This window comes from Cariama cristata, unplaced genomic scaffold (assembly GCF_000690535.1).
Source record: "Cariama cristata isolate BGI_N322 unplaced genomic scaffold, ASM69053v1 scaffold35270, whole genome shotgun sequence".
Taxonomy (NCBI): Eukaryota; Metazoa; Chordata; class Aves; order Cariamiformes; family Cariamidae; genus Cariama; species Cariama cristata.
Window position 1 is genome coordinate 2,083 of NW_009595905.1, and position 20,410 is coordinate 22,492.

General features: G+C 40.5%; 2 protein-coding genes across 3 annotated transcripts; one reads left to right on the plus strand and one right to left on the minus strand.

The window, feature by feature from the left end:
• The first annotated feature begins 478 nt into the window (after positions 1 to 478).
• Positions 479 to 6,549, plus strand: LOC104156134 (chromosome unknown open reading frame, human C17orf62). 2 transcript variants are annotated; one of them, XM_009703789.1, is made up of 6 exons: positions 479 to 612; positions 1,791 to 1,832; positions 3,085 to 3,158; positions 4,186 to 4,282; positions 5,517 to 5,661; positions 6,244 to 6,549. In XM_009703789.1, the coding sequence occupies exons 1-6, from the start codon at positions 528 to 530 to the stop codon at positions 6,371 to 6,373; spliced, it is 573 nt and encodes a 190-aa protein (XP_009702091.1). In that variant the 5' UTR covers positions 479 to 527; the 3' UTR covers positions 6,374 to 6,549. The 2 variants fall into 2 exon arrangements, with proteins under 2 accessions (XP_009702091.1, XP_009702097.1); XM_009703795.1 differs by lacking the exon at positions 1,791 to 1,832 and having other exon boundaries at positions 528 to 612.
• Positions 6,550 to 12,633: 6,084 nt separating this feature from the next.
• On the minus strand, positions 12,634 to 20,070 carry HEXDC (hexosaminidase (glycosyl hydrolase family 20, catalytic domain) containing). The gene is made up of 9 exons (XM_009703807.1): positions 19,840 to 20,070; positions 18,529 to 18,712; positions 17,067 to 17,138; positions 16,095 to 16,290; positions 15,346 to 15,428; positions 14,452 to 14,530; positions 14,273 to 14,374; positions 13,661 to 13,750; positions 12,634 to 12,835 (listed from the first exon to the last, which is right to left on the minus strand). The coding sequence occupies exons 1-9, from the start codon at positions 20,068 to 20,070 to the stop codon at positions 12,667 to 12,669; spliced, it is 1,206 nt and encodes a 401-aa protein (XP_009702109.1). The 3' UTR covers positions 12,634 to 12,666.
• Positions 20,071 to 20,410: the final 340 nt, after the last annotated feature.

Sequence of the window (20,410 nt, forward strand, 5' to 3'; positions counted from 1 at the left end):
TCTTGGGGAGGAGAGACCCGGAGTCTGTGTTGCAGAAGGCTGCATTGTCCTGCTTCAGCTGCCAGGGCAGTCCATCGTAGCAGCCTTTGCAGTTAACAGGAAAAATGCTGTCAAAAGAACTTTCCGTTGCTCTTGCTGTTTGAAGTGCTGCAAGAATTGGCAACAACATTGTTCCAAGGTCTTGTTTTTCACATTTTCTTCTAGAATCTGGTTGTGATAGAAAGGGAGAGACTTTTACGCCCCAAAAGAGAAGTTTCTCGAAGAGTTCAGATTGCTGTTGTGCAAGCCTCCACATGACAGTTTTTCTTTGCAGTTTTTTTAAGTGTGCATATTGCTTTTCTTGTGAGAAAAAGACTATGTTCTTACCTTGGATATCTTTTACAATCTAGATTGAAACTTGGTAAGTCCTGAAAAATACTACGAAGGGAGAGTGTTGGAGTTGACAATGGTTTTAAATTCTTACTTACCTTTTTTTGTCCAGTGAGGTTTCATGAGTCAGACTGGGCTGTTGGGAGTTTCTTCTGAAAATGTACATGTTGGTTGAAAACCGCACAAGTTCCTATCTTCATCTGAAGAGGACACCTGGCATCCGATCTTGGTCTCTCTTTGTTGGTAAGACCATAATATTCCTGAGTTTATTTTAGAGCTTGCTTTAAGGGAAGGAGATCACAGAATAAATTCCTAAAAGAGCTTCTAACAGGAGATGCCTGTGTTTCAGGCACTTTTTCTTTCGAGAGGAATCATCAACCTTTGAACTTCTCCTTTAGCATAGCCATTAAATGAGTCTGAAATATGCTCCTCAATGTGGTACTTTCACTGTGAAACTAATAATTTTTCAGTTTGTCATCTGCAGAACCGTGGAGACTCATGGACAGAATTTTAAGGGAGTCCTGAAAGATCAAGAAAAGAAAATTTATTATATGCCATATAGAAATATAAATGTGAAGCTTCTGAAAGGGATGCATACTTATATTGAAAAACATCTAGGTTTTCAGAAACGGAAAAGTGTAGTGGAGCGATGCTGGGGTTAGATCTTGCGTGTGGTTTACAGTGAACTCTTAACGGCGCTGTGTGTATGAAATAGGAAGTCATACAGGATGTTCTGAAAGGCATCTGTTTTTAAACACTAAATATGCAGGAAAAACTGGAGTGGTACTTCTAGGACCACACTGAGAGAGCTGGCGGGGAAAACATGGCATATCCTGCTTTAAGGCTGAGTAGATCCAATTGCTGTAACACTACAACGTTGTCATTGCTTTCGGTGATGTCGTCTTGTCAAGCTCTCATTCAGACAAGATCTTTGCAGTTGCAGCAGCCCTCCGGGGCATGAGGCACTCTGCTGCTTACCCTTCAGTGGGAGAAAGGAGCTGGCAGCTTCTGACAACTTTATTGCAGCAGTTTGCTTTTGGCTCCACAGAGTGCTTGGAGGGAAAAATAACCGTTGTAGTGTTTATGTTGGCACGCTCAAAGTTTTACTGCACTTGAGAGGAAGTATGGTGCAATGGTTAGTTTGAGAGTCCCTCTGAAGTTCTGTTCCTGATTCTGTCACGATCTTTTATTTCTGACCTCAGTCCGTGTGCTTTTAGTGTCTTTGCAGAATGGGAGGTTGGTTATACTGAGCTCAGAGAAAAAAATAACTGACTCTTTTATATAGTGACCAATGTTGCAATCTTATTTGTCCCTTTTTTGAAAAGTGATGGAACTTGTGAATATTTATATGTTGTTTTATCAGGGAATTTTAGATGGTTTGAGCAGCTTGTTTGTCCTAATTCTCTCCCCTCTCATCCTAGGAATAGCCTCCATAGGTTTGGCTGCTGCTTATTATAGTGCAGGTAATGGCCTATCATTTTTTTTGAAGAGTTCTTTATTTCCTGTTGATCTGTTTTTCATGCTGATGACTCCTCTCTACAGCTTCTGTCTGGCTTTACAAAGGCAATGTAGGTACCTATCACACTTCGTGGCATGAATATTAAAATCCAATAATAATTGTTGCCTGTGTATGACTTACCGTGCTTTAATGCTCTGTTTCTTACTCGGCCTCCCTTTCCAATTGCAAGAGTATTTGTAATAATGATATTTAGTACTCTATGGCATTTTGTGCTTTCAGTGTCTTTTATAAGTGTGATTAGCTGGTCCTCACAGCTCTCCTGGGAAGACATATAATGATTGTTTGCCACCATAATGAAATGATTACCTTGCCTTTGATGGAAGTGCTCTTTCTCTGGAAACTGTTAAATCATCACTGGCAGAGATTACTCAAACACCTTTAGAGAACAGACAGTTCCTATCCCCCCTGCAATAGAGCAGACTGCACCAAATGCCAGGTGTCCTTCCATCTATGGAATTTATTCTGCAGGCTGTCCTGTGATTCTCTTGCTGCAGCCTGTTAACATCAGATTTTAAAACTTAATAGTGTGTAGGAATATGCTACCAATATAATCAATGTATCTTTATTTAAAGAGCAAAGTTCAGTGAAAGCTGCTTGAGACATCAGCTATATCAGCCTTTTTCCTTAAGACGCTGCAACAAAGTTTTCTGAAACAATACTGAGCACAGTTCTACTCTGCCTTCAGTAAAAGCCTGAGTAAGCAAATTGCTTACATGTAAACATTTCTAGGACATAAAATGCAAATGTTTGTTTGTCAAGAGTGCCGGCTGCTTCCTTTTATGAAGAAACATGTTTGCTTCAGTGAATTTCCATTGTCTCTTACCCTTGTCCTGTGCAGCACAAATATTTGGTGGTTGACAGCAAGTTGAGAGTTTTGTGGATGCCTTTGCTTTTAGAGGAGAGATGTGTAGTGATGTTACAACCTTGCCAATAATTCATATGCTTATAATTCTGCACGGTTTGGAGCCCAGTGTAGATGGAGTCTTTGAAAAATATGTGAAGAGTTTCTGTATTTTTATCCTGGGAGAGAGCTGTAAAATAGCTTGCATTACAACTAAAGGCAAAAATGTTTCATCGGAGAAACCTTTTTTCCTTTTGTTGCCTTTAAAGGGAGCGTGTTGCTTTTAAAACTAACTGTTTGAATACCAAAGAAAGAAAAAAAAGCCCTAAATATGTGCATTTTTTGCATTGTTCAGACAGCTTGGCATGGAAGCTCTTCTATATGGCCGGGTGTTTCTTTGTGGCAGCACAGAATCTGGAACAGTGGGAGGTAAGATGCTGAACTTTGGAAATGAGGTCATGCAAGTTTAGGATCAGTTGGCAGATGCTGATTCCAGCAGCCCCATGTGCTTGCTTGGTCCAAACAGACAAGCTATGCTTTTGGTTTTGAGGAAGCCCTTTGGGGTTGCTATACTAGGACTAGAATTAAGGCAATAATTCTTTTACTATGCAAGCATGAAAATGTGAAGCTAAACATAAGAGTTTAAGGGGAGACTTCCTCAAAACTGTTTTGTGGCCTTTTCTTCTACTTATATAAGAGGGAGTTAGAATAGCACATTCAGCTGCTGCAACATGATTTTATACTTACCGTTCCAGCTAATGACAGAATGACCATTAAATAGGGTAGCTCCAACCTTCCAGGCTACTTAGCTGTCTTCCACGGGGAAAAGAGTGGTGGTTTTGAAGCTGGTCTATAATCTTGTGGATGTTGATTTGCTGGGAGTTGGACTGAGAGCAATAACCCATTATATAGGCTTGTCACCTTACTGACCTGAGTTCTTACTAGAATAAGCAGCCCACATATGAGACATCCCCATTTGCATGACTGTCACGATATTTAAAATCTAGTGTAAACGTGGCCCATATAGCACAATGCTGGAATTTTGGTGGAGTTAGTGACTGTGTTAGTGAAAAGTATGACTAGAACTTATGTTCAATGTATGCTTATACTGTAGGCCAAACGCAAGTGCCAAAAGTGAAAGTTACAGGAGCTCCGAGGTAATGTTCAAACTTGATCCAGGCGAAGTTTTTATTACATAAAGAACATGGCAAGAGGGGCAATGGAACCAGCTTTAATTTCCTTCTAGAAGTAACACAGGAGATATAGTAATGGCTCTGTTAAAGCCAAGAGCAAGATTGTGATTTTTCAGTCTAATAATAGAGGAATATCTCTAAAATAGCTATGTATTTTTCTGTGTTACAAGATTATTTTGCATATAACTTTTTATTTTACTTTGAAGCATAGGTACTGATAGTGTGTTTAAGAAAATCTTGATTTGTATTTTTCTATTTTACAGGAAGCTGAATTTGACAAGAACAAGGGAACGGTCTGCCTAAAAACATTCAATCTTTACAAAAAAATACTGACCTTCTCAAAAGGAGGCAATGAACAAGGTGAGAAATCAGTTTTCTATGGTAGCAAATGCAATGAGCAGACAGAAGAAATGCATACATGCCCATTTAATAACCTTCTCTAGAGTTCCCTGCTCAAATTAGTCACATGTGTTTCCAGATCTGCTTTGTTCCCAAGCAGCAGATGCTTTTTCAGGTTAGGGTGCTGAATGCATCTTGTTAATTATTTTACTCCAAGGTAACTAGGCTTACACATTCTTTTCCATAAGTCTTAGGCATTCCTTTGGGATGTTAATGTGCAGGTTTACATTTCCCTTGGCTAGCCTGCTTTGCAGGTGGGACTGGTGGAAAAACTTAAATTTTGGATCTGGGAGTTGAGATTTCTGTAATCTAATCTGGGTTTGGTAGCAGGCAAATCTTTAGATATCGTATGCAAGCAGGCATCTTGTATCCTGCAGATATATAATAAGGATTTAAACTGGCATATTCAGTAGGCTCAGCTTAATGCAGTATCTCATTTCTTTTGAGCTTCCTGTTGGAGTAACAGAAATTTAAGTTTAGTATGTGACTTGGTTGAGTCACTGAGAGACAGGAACTCCATTGCAAAGTAAAGTAGGATCCTCTTCGATGTCAGGTTTTTTTTACTTGCTAGTCTAAATCAAACCAACTTTCAGTGTGTTTAGAAAACTGACAAAATTTGGGATGTCCTTAAACTGAATTGTTTTTTAAACAGTTCATTTTGGAGATGGAAGATAAGAGATGTGGAGAGAAGGATGTTTAATGTTTCTGAACTTTTCCTTAGGGTATGTTTATGTGTTGGGGAGCTGAATCTCTTCTTGAGAGGTTATTTGGTAATATTTGTTTCAAGTACTGTTAATGTGGGGATGCAGAGATCAGATGCTCTGAACAGTTAAATCTTTCAGTATTTGTTCAATCTCAGTAAACTTAACACCTGTTTACCTACTCTGTACAGAAAAATAGTTAAGTGTCATTAAAGTAAGTGGGAAACATAAGTAATAAACTAATGGTCCCCAGTTCCTGAGAGGCAGTATATGTTCATTAGGGCCTATACCAGCTAATATGTGCTGTAATCTCTCCTTGTTTGTTTTGCCTGAATAGCTCAGCAATTGTTTGCTGTTGCAGGACTGCCCTGGTTGTATGGGCTGAGAGCAGTAGTACTCCAGAGCTTAGAGTCCCAGTCATGCAAATCACTAGTAGCAGTACTCAGTTTACTGTAACGCTAACAGACTACTTTGTTTTCTATGTCTGTTTACAGTAGTGGCTCTACTGAATGAGATCCGAGATGTGAACGTGGAAGAGGAGACTGTGCGATATTTTGGGAAGGGTTACTTGGTGGTGCTACGATTTGTCACTGGATTTTCACACCCACTGACTCAGAGTGCAGTGTTGGGCTGTAGAAGGTGCAGTGTGGACTTTTTTTTCATTAGTGTGTAAAGTGGGAAATACCAGTCACATGGGTTCGTAATTGCCAACTATTGAGACTCATCTTAGCTCTGTTTTCATACTTGCTGATAGGACCTTGTGTTATCCAGTTTTTTTTAAACCCTTTAATGCTTTCAGTTGCAGACATTTGGATAACAGCATCTCCCATCAGGAGATTGATCATATTTAGATGTCCAAGATCCCTTTAGTGCTGCATGTCTGCTGTAGTTACCTTCAATAGCTCAGCTGTGCAGTGGCAAGGGGGATTAATTCTGTTTTTGCAAACATTCAGTGTATTTATCAGTTAACAGAGGATTTATTTTAAGCATTGATAATAAGCAATCTTGTAGCAGGGACTGTGGGAAAAGGATTGATTTGTTCTGATGTGGAAGTAATAGCTTGGGTTGATATGCCTTCACAAGTGGGATGCTGTCAGTCATACTCTATGCCGTATGTTGACTGGCCCTTCAAGCGGTTATTTTCAAGAATCAGCATGCCTGTTCTTGTCTTGTCGACACCACAGTTCCACTAACTCTTACATTGTGTCTTCTTTTCCACAGTGATGTGGAAGCAGTTGCCAAACTCATTACTAGTTTTCTGGAACTGGACAGAGTAGAGAGCCAACAAGATCTCTCTCAGAGCAGCGAAACAGAGGCTAGTGATGCAGATGAACTACAGGATCAATATTAATAGTCATCATGAGCTGAAGAAAGCAGAGGCTTTCAAACATCTGGGAAAATATACTGATTGTTCTTCAGAGCAAGAAATCCCTCACAATCTTAACCTGGGCATTTCTCTACATGGGCATTTATAATGGGAGGAATCTGTCTTAGGCACACTTTTCAGTGCTAAACTGCTTCAGGCTCCACGTTCCCGGTATCGCCGTTGTAGAGTCCAAAGCAAATTCTGCTTTATTTGTGCCTTTGCCTTAGTTCCTATGTGTGGACACTGCTGGCTTCTGAATTTTATCAGCTCATCAAACATGCCTAGGAATAGTTATTTATTAATGTTGAAATCATTTACTGCTTTCCTATTAGTGAAGTGGAGATACAGATGTGAACTTCCACTTACTACAAACATCTGCTGCAGGTACAGTATATGAAATGTAGAAGAGCTGAATTTGTAACTCGTAACACAGTGCTTTGAGGTTTTTCTTGAAATTTTATAAATGACTGAACATATTGCTAAATTGGTTTTAAGCAGCTTAATATATGCAATTAGGTGATGCAGGATAGTGGCACTTTTATATTCTCTACTACTGACTTGCCACTTGATACCAGTGGAAATTAAAGTTTGAGGGACTGTCTTGGAATAGGAAACATCAGGTTGATCAACTTGTTACATTGTCTTACTTCTCTTGGACTTGCCAAGGAGCCATAAGTAGTACACAAAAAATGATCATGTTGATGTTTCAACATCTTTGGGATGTTCTAGTTTAATCCTGTTCTGCTTAACTTCTGGGCATAGCCTGCCCTAAGATAGAATAACCTTTTTCTAGACCTCAACATTTACTATTTTGACTGTATTTAGAAAGGAAGAAAAGCACATCTGTTACTTTAGGTGGGGAAAAGACTGATGTCAGACAACGTGGTAGCGTAGATTTGTTTAGTATCTCCTCACTTGAAATGATACCAAAGTGCTAAATAATAACTTAATTTTTTTAAGATAGCTGGGATAGATCCGATGTTTGACTTGGCACCCATGTTTTACTCCCTGTTGTGTAGTGTCCTCTGTTCTGATCAATGGTTTCACAAATAGTTAAAATAGGAATTTTCCAAGATATTTTTTGAAGTAAAAGCTACCTCTGTTAGTCAACATGTTCTGTCTAGAACTAAAACTTCATGCCTATATCAACATGTCAGTACAAGAAAAGTTGTAGAGCTGAAACTTCCTTCAACATGTTAAAACTGCTTGTATTAAAGTTCGCTAGGTTTTACTTAGGAATTGTGTGATCTTAAGACCTGAATTAGGAAATATTTACACAGTTATTTCTAGGAGATCTCAACAGGGTACAAGGTAACTGTGTGGTTTGCTTTCACGTTTGGCCAGCAGCAGAGGTTTTCTGGCAGCAGTTTTTTCAGGACTTAAAAGAACCTGCATTCTTGTTTCAAAGCACTCTACCTCTACAGAAGAGAAAGCTACAGAAAGATTTCAGCAGAAGCTACGTCGTGTTGTGTGTTGCAGCTGTATCTGAAATTAAGCACATGCTTATCTGACTAGAGAACAGGTTGTACTAAGATTTCACTTCCAGCCATTTAGACCTAGCATGTGAGCTGTGAGATGAAGATGCTCTTACTGTCAATTTGAGAGGGTAATCAAACTAACAGGGAGTTAGCTGTTGATGCAGCTTGACTGCAACACAGAAGTGGGTCTATTGTTATTAAATAAGAAAAGAAACTTGTAGTTGCATCAGGTATCAAAGCAGCCCTCTGCCAATAGACTTGCTTGTGAAGTCCTCAGAGTTGGTGGGCTAATCATGTGGCTTTCAATCTCTACCCCACATCACTGGAATCGGGAAGCTGCTATGTATGAATGTGGGAAAATTAGTTTGCAGGCAGTTAGTGAAATTATTGCAGGGTGTAACACTTTGGAGAGCTCTTCATTTAAAGACACTGTCATATATACTCTAGGTGACACTCATTTTAGAGAGGAGAATGAGATTGGGAATTTGGAGGACTCTTCTTTTTTTTCTTTTATTTAAAATTTTTTCCCCTCCCCACTGTGTAAAATGACTGTCGAGTGTTCTAAGGACTTCAGTAAGAAATACTGAAAAAACTAGAGTATTTAATGGTACAATGTAAGCAAAAGGGCTCAATCTGCAGATAACTGCTGCTTTGTAGCAAGGATATTCAGAGGGAGTACGTGGTATGGGTGTGCATTGCACTGATCTTCTGAGCCCACAGATTTGACCATGGATGAAATGGACAAAACTACCTGTGTTCAATCTTAGCTACACTGGGTTTCTTTTGTACTACCGTGAGAACTAACATTCCGTGGAAGGTACAAACCATGCTGTGGTTTTCCAGTTAAAATCAGCTTTAGAAAGGTACGTCTATTGATCTAACCTTACACTGCATTGCATGCCCTCTTTCTGCTGAGCTCTTGTGTGAATCTAGTTTGCTGTACATTCTTGATGTTAGTAATGTATATACTTAGGGACTATGCAGTATCATTACACAGAGACTAAAACAATGTAAGGAAAATTCAGAATCCCTAGAAAGGGGAATGATGTATAGTAGGATATAGCTTGAAATATGTTCTGTGGAGTAAGCTGCATTTTGAGTTGATGTCCAATGATCATCTCTTTAAAGATGTTTAGTGTCCCCCTCACACCTCAGCGTCCTACGGATGGTAGGCAGGAGAAGGATGACTGCTGGCATCCCTTGATGACTCCTCAGCCTCTCCTGTGGAACAGCTGGTGTAATCCTCTGTTGCACCATTTCCATTTTGCATTTGGTAGCTCTGTTGCCATACAAACGAGTACAGTTTCAAATGGGAACCTGAGTTCTGTAGACCGAGCTAATGTGAAAGGGACTGAGCAGATTCTTCCAATGCTGTGGGTTCTGCCTGTGGCCATATGTCGGGCACTGCTGGTTGATGCGTACAGCTGGGAGCTTATTGCGATACGGACCTATAGCGCAGGTAAAGAATGTCTGAACTTGGCAACTGGATGCCATGTGTGAACATGTATTGTGTATTTCTCTTGATCTAGGTTTTGGGCTTCCTGTCTTGAAAAACTGTTTGTCTTTTGTACTTGGAAGACATACCCAGATTTTCATGTTTTGCAGTAACTGTGCATGGAAAATTAACTTGCAAATTGCTGTTAACAGGGATTTGGTTATGGCAGTGTCTGGGGGCTCCTCAGTGATGTGATGCAGCTGGAAGGAACTGTTCAGAACAGCAGGTGCTAACTCAGGACAGGTTCTGTTCTTCTCCCTTCCTGCTAGTCCTCTCTCTGATCCTCTTTTCCTGCCACTTTTCACCATTTTGCTGAAGGCTTTTCTGGATTTTTTTCTTCATTTCTCTTGGGCCTAGCCTATTGAAAGGCCCAGTGAACGTAGCCTTGTGTGTGCCTGATGTAAAGTGGTTTGTACTAGAAGGAATGATGTGGAAGACTCATTTTGCTTAGCAAATTAGATACTCCTAGAAGAGTATTACAGATGTATTTGTTAAGGTTTTTGTATCTCACACTGTCTAGTAACTTGAGACTAGACAGCTGTGGTTTGACTTTCAAATTATTTGAAAACTTGCATAAAAGATCTTAAGTTAGATCTAACCCCCTGCTTCATAAAGCCAACGCTTTCTATTATGTCATTTAATATAACTGTATCACAAGTGCCATTTGGCAGATGCTTCAGCTTAAACTTGAGCAGCACATATGAAGTTACTTGCACGTATGTGGTTGGGTGGGATCACAGCCTTAGCTGTCCTGCTGACCAAAAGCAAGACTGCATGTTGCACAAAGGGAGAAAGCTGCATCTAAGCTATAACCTAGTATTCTGGTATTTCACAAAATGAGATATTCCAGTAACTAGGATCAATTGTGCAAATCTCAAAGAAAATCCAAATATTTATCCCATATAGTTCAGATCTGACTCTTGTGCTATATTTATGAAGTTACACAGGTACCAAAACCTAAGCTGGCTTACATAGTAAAGAGCGCTAGTTCTGACACTGTAGTAGATTGTTGAGAGGCACAAGTACTTCTGGAAAAGGTTTAGAAATTGCTTTTCCACTTTAAAATTGCAAGTAGAATTTCAGCAAGGCCTTGTATCTTTTTTAAAAAAGAGGTCCATTGATAAAATCAACATTGATAACTTGTTTTGTGTCACTGTAGTTTTTTTTAATTGTTTTTAATTAAAATGTGTTAAAATATCGATGGCTGTCTAAATCACCACTTGGCACAGACCTACTGAAGGAGTTAGTGGGGGGGAGGCACCCCACATACCTAGCTCCTTACTGACCCTGCTTCCACTTTTACAGCAGTCCAGCTTTCAATTTCATACAAGTGATTAAAACCAACTCTCGGCTGGTGACTGTATTTACATTTTCTCCCCTTTAAACCGAACCAACATGCCACATGCAAAACAAAGGCAAGCTTCCACAAACATTTGGAGTACCAAAGGATTTATTAAAATAAATTAAGATCTTGTTTAGTTCAAGGTATGTGACTTTTGTAATTAAGGTAAACTTCATTGATTCTTTTTGGATAAACTGCATGTGGACTTACTTCCTGTAGCTCTCATTAAATAAGTTAGATTTGTCTTATGATGTACTTGTACTTACTGTATTTAGAGCTATATTCTTTATAATAGATTGTTCCAAGAAAATTTTAATACCTGTGCTTCCAAAATAAGACTTTCAGGAAAGCAATAAATGAAGCAAAAAAGTAAAGAATATTTTGAGTATTTGTGGTAGTGTACTTAACTACCAGACTTTTGAATTATTTTCCCCTGTGGTAGTGATCTTTAATGCTCCAGTTAAGTCCACAAAATACATTGCTATACATTATTAAAAGTTCAGTTTTAAAGCAGAATAAAACTTAGCATTTTTCCCCTTGTATTTGGTAGACTTGAGTCATGCTTCAAATTGGGATGAACCTGCAGTCTCAGTCAAGTTTTACATAGCAAAGTAGATGCCTTCAAGTGACTGGGGTGGTGCTTTTCTGTGGGGATGAAACTATGGTTAGCTTAGATGATGCTCTGGTAAAAAGTCAAGCCCAGTGGGTTAATGATAGAATCATTTAGGCTGGAAAGGACCTTTAAGATCATTGAGTCCAACCATAAACCTACCATGGCCAAGCCCACCACTAAACCATGTCCCTAAGCACCACATCTACACACCTGTTAAATACCTCCAGGGATGGGGACTCCACCACTTCCCTGGGCAGCCTGTGCCAGTGCTTGACAACCCCTGTGGTGAAGAAATCTTTCCCAATATCCAATCTAAACCTCCCCTGGTGCAACTTGAGGCTGTTTCCTCTTGTCCTATCGCTTGTTACTTGGGAGAAGAGACTGACCCCCCACCTGGCTACCCCCTCCTTTCAGGTCATTGTAGAGAGTGATCCTTCTCCAGGCTGAACACCCCCTGCTCCCTCAGCCGCTCCCCATCAGACTTGTGCTCCAGACCCTTCACCAGCCCCAGTGCCATTCTTAAGGCAGTCTTGCCTCAAAGTCCGAGTGTCACCTTCACTATTGTTAATAAGCTCCTTTTCTGGAGCTCTCTCTTGCTCTGTACTGTGGTGGTACGTGTCCTCTTTCATGCATCTGCTGTAACCTTGTGAGCATCCAGGCAGCATTTCCTTGCTCAGACTTCTGCAAAAAGCTAGATGTTATTTTCTGCAATCTCAAGCTAATCAAAGCTGGTTTTAAGACTGATGTTTTTATGTATTTCAAAGTCTGAAAAAATCCCAAACAGAATCTGGAACAAATCAGCTGCTATATGCTGTGGAAGGCCTTGATGGAACAGACACACCTCTGAACATAGCTGAAAAATGAAGGTGTTACAGTCCAGAACATAAGGACCTAAAGCATGTTTAAAGTATCCTAAATCTTCCTTTTTATGGAAATTGCGAAGGGGAGACATACTGGCTACTGCCTAGAGTAAAACTTGTAGAACTTTTCCAGGTCGCTGTTATGTAAGAAAGTCTATTACAACAAATACTGGCTTGGGAAGAAACTGGGTTTTTCTCCTGCCTTGTAATACAGCTGCGTTCTGACTCACTCCTGCATTCTGTTATGTAAGGGAGCAAATCTGACTGACAGGGCAGGTGATTTAAGGCTCAGCAACGTGTTAAGACAGGAAAATGAAAATAGACTTGAAGCCTATTGCACTAATAAATTCCTTTATGCCTTCAGGTCACTTTTGTTTAACCACAGTTCTTGCTTCAACTTCCAAGATGACAAACTCTAGCTATACAACTAGTTGCCAGTTTCCACTAGCCATGACTTCCCATGGAATAAGACAGACTAACTGAAATGCCCCTAATTTTGTGCTTTTATTGCTTTATCTAAATCATCCACTACTTGCTGCAGCTTCTGTAGGCTGGGGTGGACGTTCTCCTCCATCCACTCCTCTACAGTACACTTGTGGAAAACTTGCTCCATGGCTGCTTGGAGGTCTTGCACCACAGCGTTCCACTTGGAGAGAAGACTAAGCAGAAATCAGAAGGAAGAAACAATCAATCACATTTGCAGGTGAGCTCTGCCTCAAGGGAGGGCTAGCTTACTGGGCCTTTTGAAGGGAGTACAGTCCTTAAAATGACTTTACAGGAAAAGCAGCATCTATTACAAGAGCTCAAAGGACTTGATTTTGTGCAGATGGCAAAAGGTTGATGCTGTTTATGTTTAAGTACCATTAATCTTGGCGCTTTTTTATGCAATGACTTTCAAAGTACCGAAATGTGAGCTCAAAAAACCCACTAGACCCATTTTAAGTGTAACTGAAACCCACTGTGAGACTTGTTGGGAATTTAATTCTGTTTTTTATCAGGAAGAGTGGATGCAGTTGGATACTCATCTTACCACTGCAAAGAATGCATAAATTAGCCATTTAGCATGAATCGGCATAATGTCTAGGGCAAGTTCTGAAAAGCACACACAGTAACAGGAAGCAGGGGAAAGGGGTCTGGTTTTATTCCAAGCTCTGCCTGGAACCTGGCCCATGGCGAGCTCCTACACTGAGGCCAACGACTGCTGGGCGATGCAGCAGGCCTATACAGGAGTAACTCCATATACAAGGGACAGTTTTTCAGAGACCAATTTTGTACTTGTATTCAAAGAATTTGCTCAACAGAAGACAGAAAAAGATAAACATGTTCTGTTTAAAACATTATTATGAATACTTCATAGTGTTTGATTTCCACTGATGCTTCTGAAACAATTATAGAAAGAGGCAAGGACTCAAAACTGTATGTACTTGAGTGCCCCAAATATGACAGACTTTATTTCCCCTATAATGCAAAATAAGTGATGTTACCTTACTGCATCTGGCTGAAAGTGATGCATTATTATAGGGTGAATAATCTTCCTTTTTCTGTGGTAGGGGCTGAACCAGCCCGTGACATATCTGCAAATGGATGTAAGTATGAGCAGTTTTGGAAACAGCAGTGACATACTTGTTTGTAGGCTGACAGGGAGGTGATAGGGCTTTAGCTGAACTTCTGCATGCAGAGATAATGCTTAAGGAGTAAGTAAATTTAAGTCTACGTATCTTTGGAACTAGCTTGTAAAAGACTGTTCCTGGCAGATGAGAATAACTGATCATCTGTTGCAGTATGTGTTTCATTCCAAGCTCCTTTTTTTCTTGTAACCATACTGTTAAACATTTTCATTTTAACTTTAAATAACAGTAAGATTTAACTCAGGAAAGAACTAGATTCTTGAAATAAGGCAGCAAATAGTATTTAGGAATTCTGCTGAAATACTTTCAATTTGCATCTAAATAGTATGTTCTGCTGAGGTGTCAATATATAGGGATGCAATGCCTGAAATGCAGAGCTTGATGTTTGCTGGAGTTATGCCCCATTTTGGGATGATACAGCTCCGACACTCCTGCAGACAGACAGAGAATCAACATAAACCACGTTACCTGTTCCTTTCAAGAAGTTCATCCACTGATGACTTGAGATAGAAACTAACTTGCGTCACAAGCGTAAGGATATTGCTCCCAGGAAAGGTCCCCAGACTCGTGCTGTCCAAAGAGGATCCGTTAGTTTCTGGACTTACCATGCAATGAGAAGCATCTGAATCCTGCAGCTGGAATCTTACCTCATGAAAGTATCAGTTTCCAGGTTGGACATTCCCAGGAGCTTTTCAACATTTTCTTTAATCTTTTCAGAATAGCCACCTGGTGGAAGACAGTGGAAATAAGTAAAAGAGCCTAAATAACCAAAATGTTTCTTAAGAGAGGCTTTTTCTGGAGTACTCTGCGTTGGCTTAGTAGTTCTCCTTGGATGAAGATTTTTTTAAAAGGTAAAATGGAAATAGAACAAGGAAAAAAAACTTGGGAGTGGGAGGAAGACATTGTCTTTCACACAATGGTCTTGTGCTAAGTAAAGCACTTCCTAGCTATGAGCTTTCCATTCAGAGTGCTGAATATTTTTAGTGCCTTAGTTAAAAACAAGGAAGTTGTGGTTTTTTTAATTTGAAAAGAAGAAAAGCAGAAAGACAAAAATTCTGTTGGCAACTGCCTGTAAAGAAACCTGAAACTACAGGAAGTATTTTACCAGACAGTGTACTTCCTAGATCAATTTTAAGAAAATTCGTTAGTTAAAACAACCTTTACACGTAAACAAGATCTAAATCTAAACAAAATTAGTCTCATTTATATACCAGTAGTGTTTCAAATCAGTTTCAAAAGCAATTCAGCTTCTTAAATGTTTTTTTTTTTAAGTAAAAGCATGAAGAAGTTTGTGACCATTTAGAGGTTAGAACATAATAAATGATTAGTACACTATGGCTACTTTTTAGTACTTAGGCCAAGAGGCTTCTCTGCTCCCATATCGCAAACACGCAATATGTATAATTTATTGTTCATAATTCAGACCACGATCAGACAGTCAAACCACCTCAAAATATAATAAGCCTGTGCCAACCTTAGGGCAAGGTCACTTCACTCTTGTGCTAGGCATTAGCTGAGAGAGAATAAAGTTGTCATTGTACCATTCTTTAGTGCCTGCAGACATACAGCCAATGACGGGATTGCCACAGGGAGAAGCTCACACAAAACAGAGAAGTGATCATACCTAAATAAGAGAACATTCATCAATTAAGACATTTTACTGTTAGAACATACTAGACAAGTGGGAAGTCTTAGTATTTCAATCACTAAAATTCAAAGAGTTTTAGAAACATCAGTTTCTGTCTCAGAGAAGGGACCTTCTATCTCTGAAACGCTAAGTATTCCTGTTTTCCTAATAAGAACAGATACTTTCTCAAGCCAAATTAGGGTTAGAAATTGGAATTCAGCTTTCCGGTATTCCCTTAGACCTCCTGACTGTTGCATAAAAACCTTTTACTCCTTGATTACATTAACAAACTCTTCTCTCTTATGCAACTTCATTCTATTTGAATTCACATTAGACATTCAGATACACACCATACATTAACTATGCTGTCTATAAGCAGTTCGAGGTGGCACAAAGTACATTCAAGCCTTCAAATCCAATCTGGTGGTGTTAGTGTCTGCCAAAACAATTGCTCCTGCTGATTAATGCTGTAGCAGTTGAGTGGAACTCTGAAATCCACCCTTTGTAGTCAGTGGGTGAGGCCCAGCAGTAACCAACAGGAAAGACTGCGGGGTTGCAAAGGGCCCTTTTAAATCCCCAACCTCCTTGTACTTTTTAGGGAGTTTTTGGGTGGAAGTTTGCTTCCACGTGATCCTTGGAACCATTTAAAAGGATGTTCCTTACCTTTGCCAGCCGGTCAGCGCGATACCTTCAAGGACATCAGCGGGGCTATTGCTTGCCACTTCCAGCCATTGAAGATGGTTTTTTAAGTGGTGTCCAATAAGCGTTAGGGACTGATTCACTCCTGTAGCTCCTTTAAAAGCACTAGCAAACCACACCTTGGAGAAGCCACATCTACGATACTTCTCTATGAGATGCACTGCAATAAGACACAAAAGAATACTTACAGGACAAGTTTTTCTCCATTTTCAGCCTTGACTGTAATGCTCCAATTAAGAGGAAGGCAGGTCCCGTTACAACAGGCTGCTGAGCCTTGTCCCATCAAGTTTTGAGCATCATCAATCCTCTCTGAGCAACCTGTTTTGGTGACTGCCTTCCTATTTTCATGTGCCCAGTTACTATATTCCATTCCCTTGAACTGCCAAATTGCTTCAATGCGAAAAACCGTGGGCATGTGTAACAAGCACACACAACCTCGGACAACCGGTTCTTCTTTCAACAAAAAAATATTTGTATGCATGTTAGATGCCTGAGTGGACCCTTTAAGAGTTTTTCCTCTGAATTATATAGATGTACGAAGCCTTGAAGCTTCTTTTGCAGAGCTGTTCAATATAGAGCTATCTACTCCCACTGGTTTTAATAAAAGCAGAGTTAATGTAACAGTGCTTGTGAAAAACTTCTCAATCTCCATCAGTGAGTCCATAGCCCTGTTGAAAAGAATTAAGCAGCAGACAATGCAAGTCCTTTGTAGGAGAAACATAAACAGAAAAAGAAAATAAATAATAGCAACTGTTATGTGAAATCAAACAAGGGCTATGTTTATGCTACTAAAGCAATAAAGAGTAATTTAACAAAAACAGAATTTTCTGGGGTCCAACTAAGGTATGTTTTAAAGATACTATTTTGGTTTAGTTATTTTGCTTAACAGGTAACGCAGCTCTTTGCTTCTATGCAGCTCAGCAGAGAAGTACAAACCTTTGCCCTCCACGTCGAGGTCTGCCGCATAGTCCCAGATCATTGGCTGCACAAGCTGTGGGATGCCAGACTCTGAAAGGAACAGAGGAGTTCTAAGCAATGGAAAACAGTTAAAAGTGAGAACGAAGTACATGTTATTGGTGCAGCAGCATGTGACTAGAACTAACTACGGCTTGTCACTAGAATTCTTCATTTACAGTTGAAGTGCCCCTGGGCATTTTCAGCGTGGCCAGGGCTTTGAACATGGAGGTCACATGCCGGGGGCCACTAAGGCCTCAGACATCTTGAAACCACTAACGTGGATCAGCAGTGACAATTCATCAGAGATCTCATTCATCCCAAGCCCATCTCGTTCTCAGTCCCTTGCATCTATCGCTATACCTGCTGGGTTGAACTGGTGGAGCTGCAAACTGTGCACACAAGATTTCAGCTAAATTCAAAGGAAATATTCACCCTTTAAGTTACAGGTTGTCTGAGCTGTGTTTGCACAGAACTTAGCTTTTCAAGAGGCCTTTAAAGTACAAATAAAGATACAGGTTTAGCTTCAAATCCCTTTATAATCAACTCTCTGACTAGTTTTAAACATGAGAAACCGACCCCTAGAGAAACCTCAGTAAATTGAACAGAAATTCACTATTTTAACAGCATCCCATTTTAATTTGTTTAGTCTGTTATTGTCTGTGGCAGTAGAGTGCACTTAGCTAGATGCTGTGCTGCTTTTGTGGAAACTGCATGGGTCCCATCTGCATTTTTTGGGATGATTTCCCACTATTATAGCCATGAATAGGTCGGTAACTGCTGGAGGAGCTACACAGCTCTTCATGGTATTGTCTAAATCTGTTTAGAGCAGACACATAAGGTGGCTCTGAAAATGCTGGAACTCCATCCATGCTATGCCTACTCATATTTTAGCAGTGGGTTTGTATTTTTCAACAAACAAGACTTGTGACATCAAGGTCTTGGAGCTACCCCACAATTCAGTATCAGAGTTCCTCGTGATGTGCACTATGACGACATGGACTGTCAAAGATGCTCACAGGGTTGCAGCTTCTCTGTGTGAGTCTGCACCACTGGAACCAGACACTGCACAGAGCAACAACTAACATTAGAAGGTGGTGAGAGGCACAGAAATTTAGACCGAGACCACAAATGTAATAGTTTGGTTTTTTTAATGTGTAAAGAAAGTAGAATTGATGGCAACCACTGCATGATGACCGTTTTGTTTGTCACTGTGTATTACCAGATGGAAAACTGAAGTGTATGTGTTGAGACTTGCCCACGGTCATACAGAAAGTCTGTGACATAGCCAAGGACTAAATGTCTCTAGTCTAATGGATCATATCTCGCCGATTCTCAGACTTCTTGTTTTCATTATTTTCATTTGCCAACAAATCTGTTTTAACTGGTAGTGTAAACTTTAGTAGGCTACAAAATATGACTCACCCCACCATTGGTCACACACCTGCCAATGTTTCCTCGCTTATTGCTCTGAGCATATCATCCCACACGATGGGCGTCACAGTGGGGTAAGATGAAGTCACACAACTTGCAACTGCTTTTATGTGAGATAAGCACAGCTTCTCTGGAGTGTTGTCTTGTTGCTGCAGCCACTGCTTTGACTCCTCTCCTTCGCCCAGGTAGTAGACCTGCAACATCAAACAGACAATCCTGACTTCTTTTACAGGAATAGGGGGAGCAAGTTTGACATTACGTCAATCGCAAAGATATGACACTGAGTGGACACATTTAAAAGCATCTCTCAGTGTTGAAGACACTGCAAGCACTTCTATCAGTCTGCAGGAGACTGTGGCCCTGGCTGAATGCATCATGTAAGGGAATTTTCCTATAGGAACTAAAATATCTAAAGAATAATTAAAGCGTGCTGTATTTGTCTTTGGAAGGTTTGTCCTTGGAAGTAGCTCTCACCAGTTTTACTCAGTTCAAATCTAGCACCCCATAAGGTCTAGAATTATATAAAATGAGGTTCCTGTCTTGGGGAAGATCATTTATACATGAATCTAGAAGTGACTTGGGGGCATGTCCAAGAGTGGCCCCAGCATACTTGGTCCTATGCAAAGAGTGGATTTGGGCCAGTGAAGCTGGATATGCATTTAAACTCTTTGTTGTTTTAGAGCAGGTTTTATCTAAAACACATTTGTTCTCTGTAAATAGTATTTTGCTTTAAAAAAGCTTGCAGGTCCCTATCTAACCTTGCCATTTGTTTCGAAACAAGATTCAAAATGCTAAACTAATATCAGTACAGTTAAGGTGATCATGATGAATTTCAGGGATCTGCGTGCCATAGGGATGGTTTTAAGAAACCTGACAAAGAAGAAAACTCAAAGTTCTCCTCCTCAAGGAGATAAACTACTGACAGAAAAAACCCCACTTCCCACTACAAAAGGGCTTACTTTGAATAAGTTGGCTAGAACAACGAGCCAACATCTTACATCAAAACTCACATAATTCTTAGCGAATACCTCCAATTGATATCTCACTTTAAATACTCAGCTGACCTAAAACCAAATGCTGAGTTAGCTTTAAGAAACTGCTTTCAATACTTTTGATCTTATGCTCAGATCAATAGAAATGACATCCTCTGCTACTGGAATCGTTTACTATCAAAATGACTTTTCTTCACTGGCTTGAATTGGTGTTTTCCATCCCCCAAATCCTACCCGAACGTGGCCTGTGCACCACTGAAATGCAGAAGCCTCAGCCCTTACCTTCACTCCTCACAAAAAAAATATTCCTGGCTCAAGAAAAGTCCCACCTCATCACATCCGATGTGAAACCATTTTAAGCCTTCATGCAGCGCCATGACTTGGTCAATCATGGCTTTCACCAGTGCTCGTGACTCCTCCTTGTGTGGGTTGAGGGCGTTGGGAAACACCTTCACCTCCCGGAGATGAGCAAACTCTTTGTGCTTCAGCACAAACTGCAAGAGAAAGGAGAGCTCAAGGAACAACCGCAAAATGAAGGGGACAGCAGCGTCCTCTTGCATCGCCAGGGCCCTGCTAACAGTTGTCCTGCTAAAACCTGGGTTTTGGCTGTGTATGAGCACAGGAGACAGCACAAGGCCCCTTGCCAGGGATGGTACAGGCAGGAGGGGCACGGCTGCTGCTCCACGATGCCACGGGGGTCTCCGACCACCAAGTACCTCACGGGGTGAGGGAAACAGGGCGGTCAGTGCAGAATCACCTTGGTGTCTGCGGCGTGCAGCTGACAGGAGCTGCCAAACCGGAGCGCTGGGAGTTACGACGGAGATTTCCCAACAAACCACCCGCACACCGTCTGCCCCGCTCACCCAACCCAGCGCTCCCAGGCCTCGAAGGCGCGACGCC

Bases quoted from the DNA above. Each gene is read 5' to 3' on its own strand.
- LOC104156134 (XM_009703789.1), top strand. From the start codon at position 528: ATGTACATGTTGGTTGAAAACCGCACAAGTTCCTATCTTCATCTGAAG. The intron at 1,833-3,084 runs GTAATGGCCTAT...TGCATTGTTCAG, and splicing joins TGCTGCTTATTATAGTGCAG to ACAGCTTGGCATGGAAGCTC. The intron at 5,662-6,243 runs GTGCAGTGTGGA...TCTTTTCCACAG, and splicing joins GCAGTGTTGGGCTGTAGAAG to TGATGTGGAAGCAGTTGCCA.
- HEXDC (XM_009703807.1), bottom strand. From the start codon at position 20,070: ATGCAAGAGGACGCTGCTGTCCCCTTCATTTTGCGGTTGTTCCTTGAG. The intron at 17,139-18,528 runs GTGTGTGACCAA...TGTTCCTTTCAG, and splicing joins AAGCGAGGAAACATTGGCAG to AGTCTGGCATCCCACAGCTT. The intron at 14,531-15,345 runs GTACAATGACAA...GTCTTCCACCAG, and splicing joins TCTGCAGGCACTAAAGAATG to GTGGCTATTCTGAAAAGATT.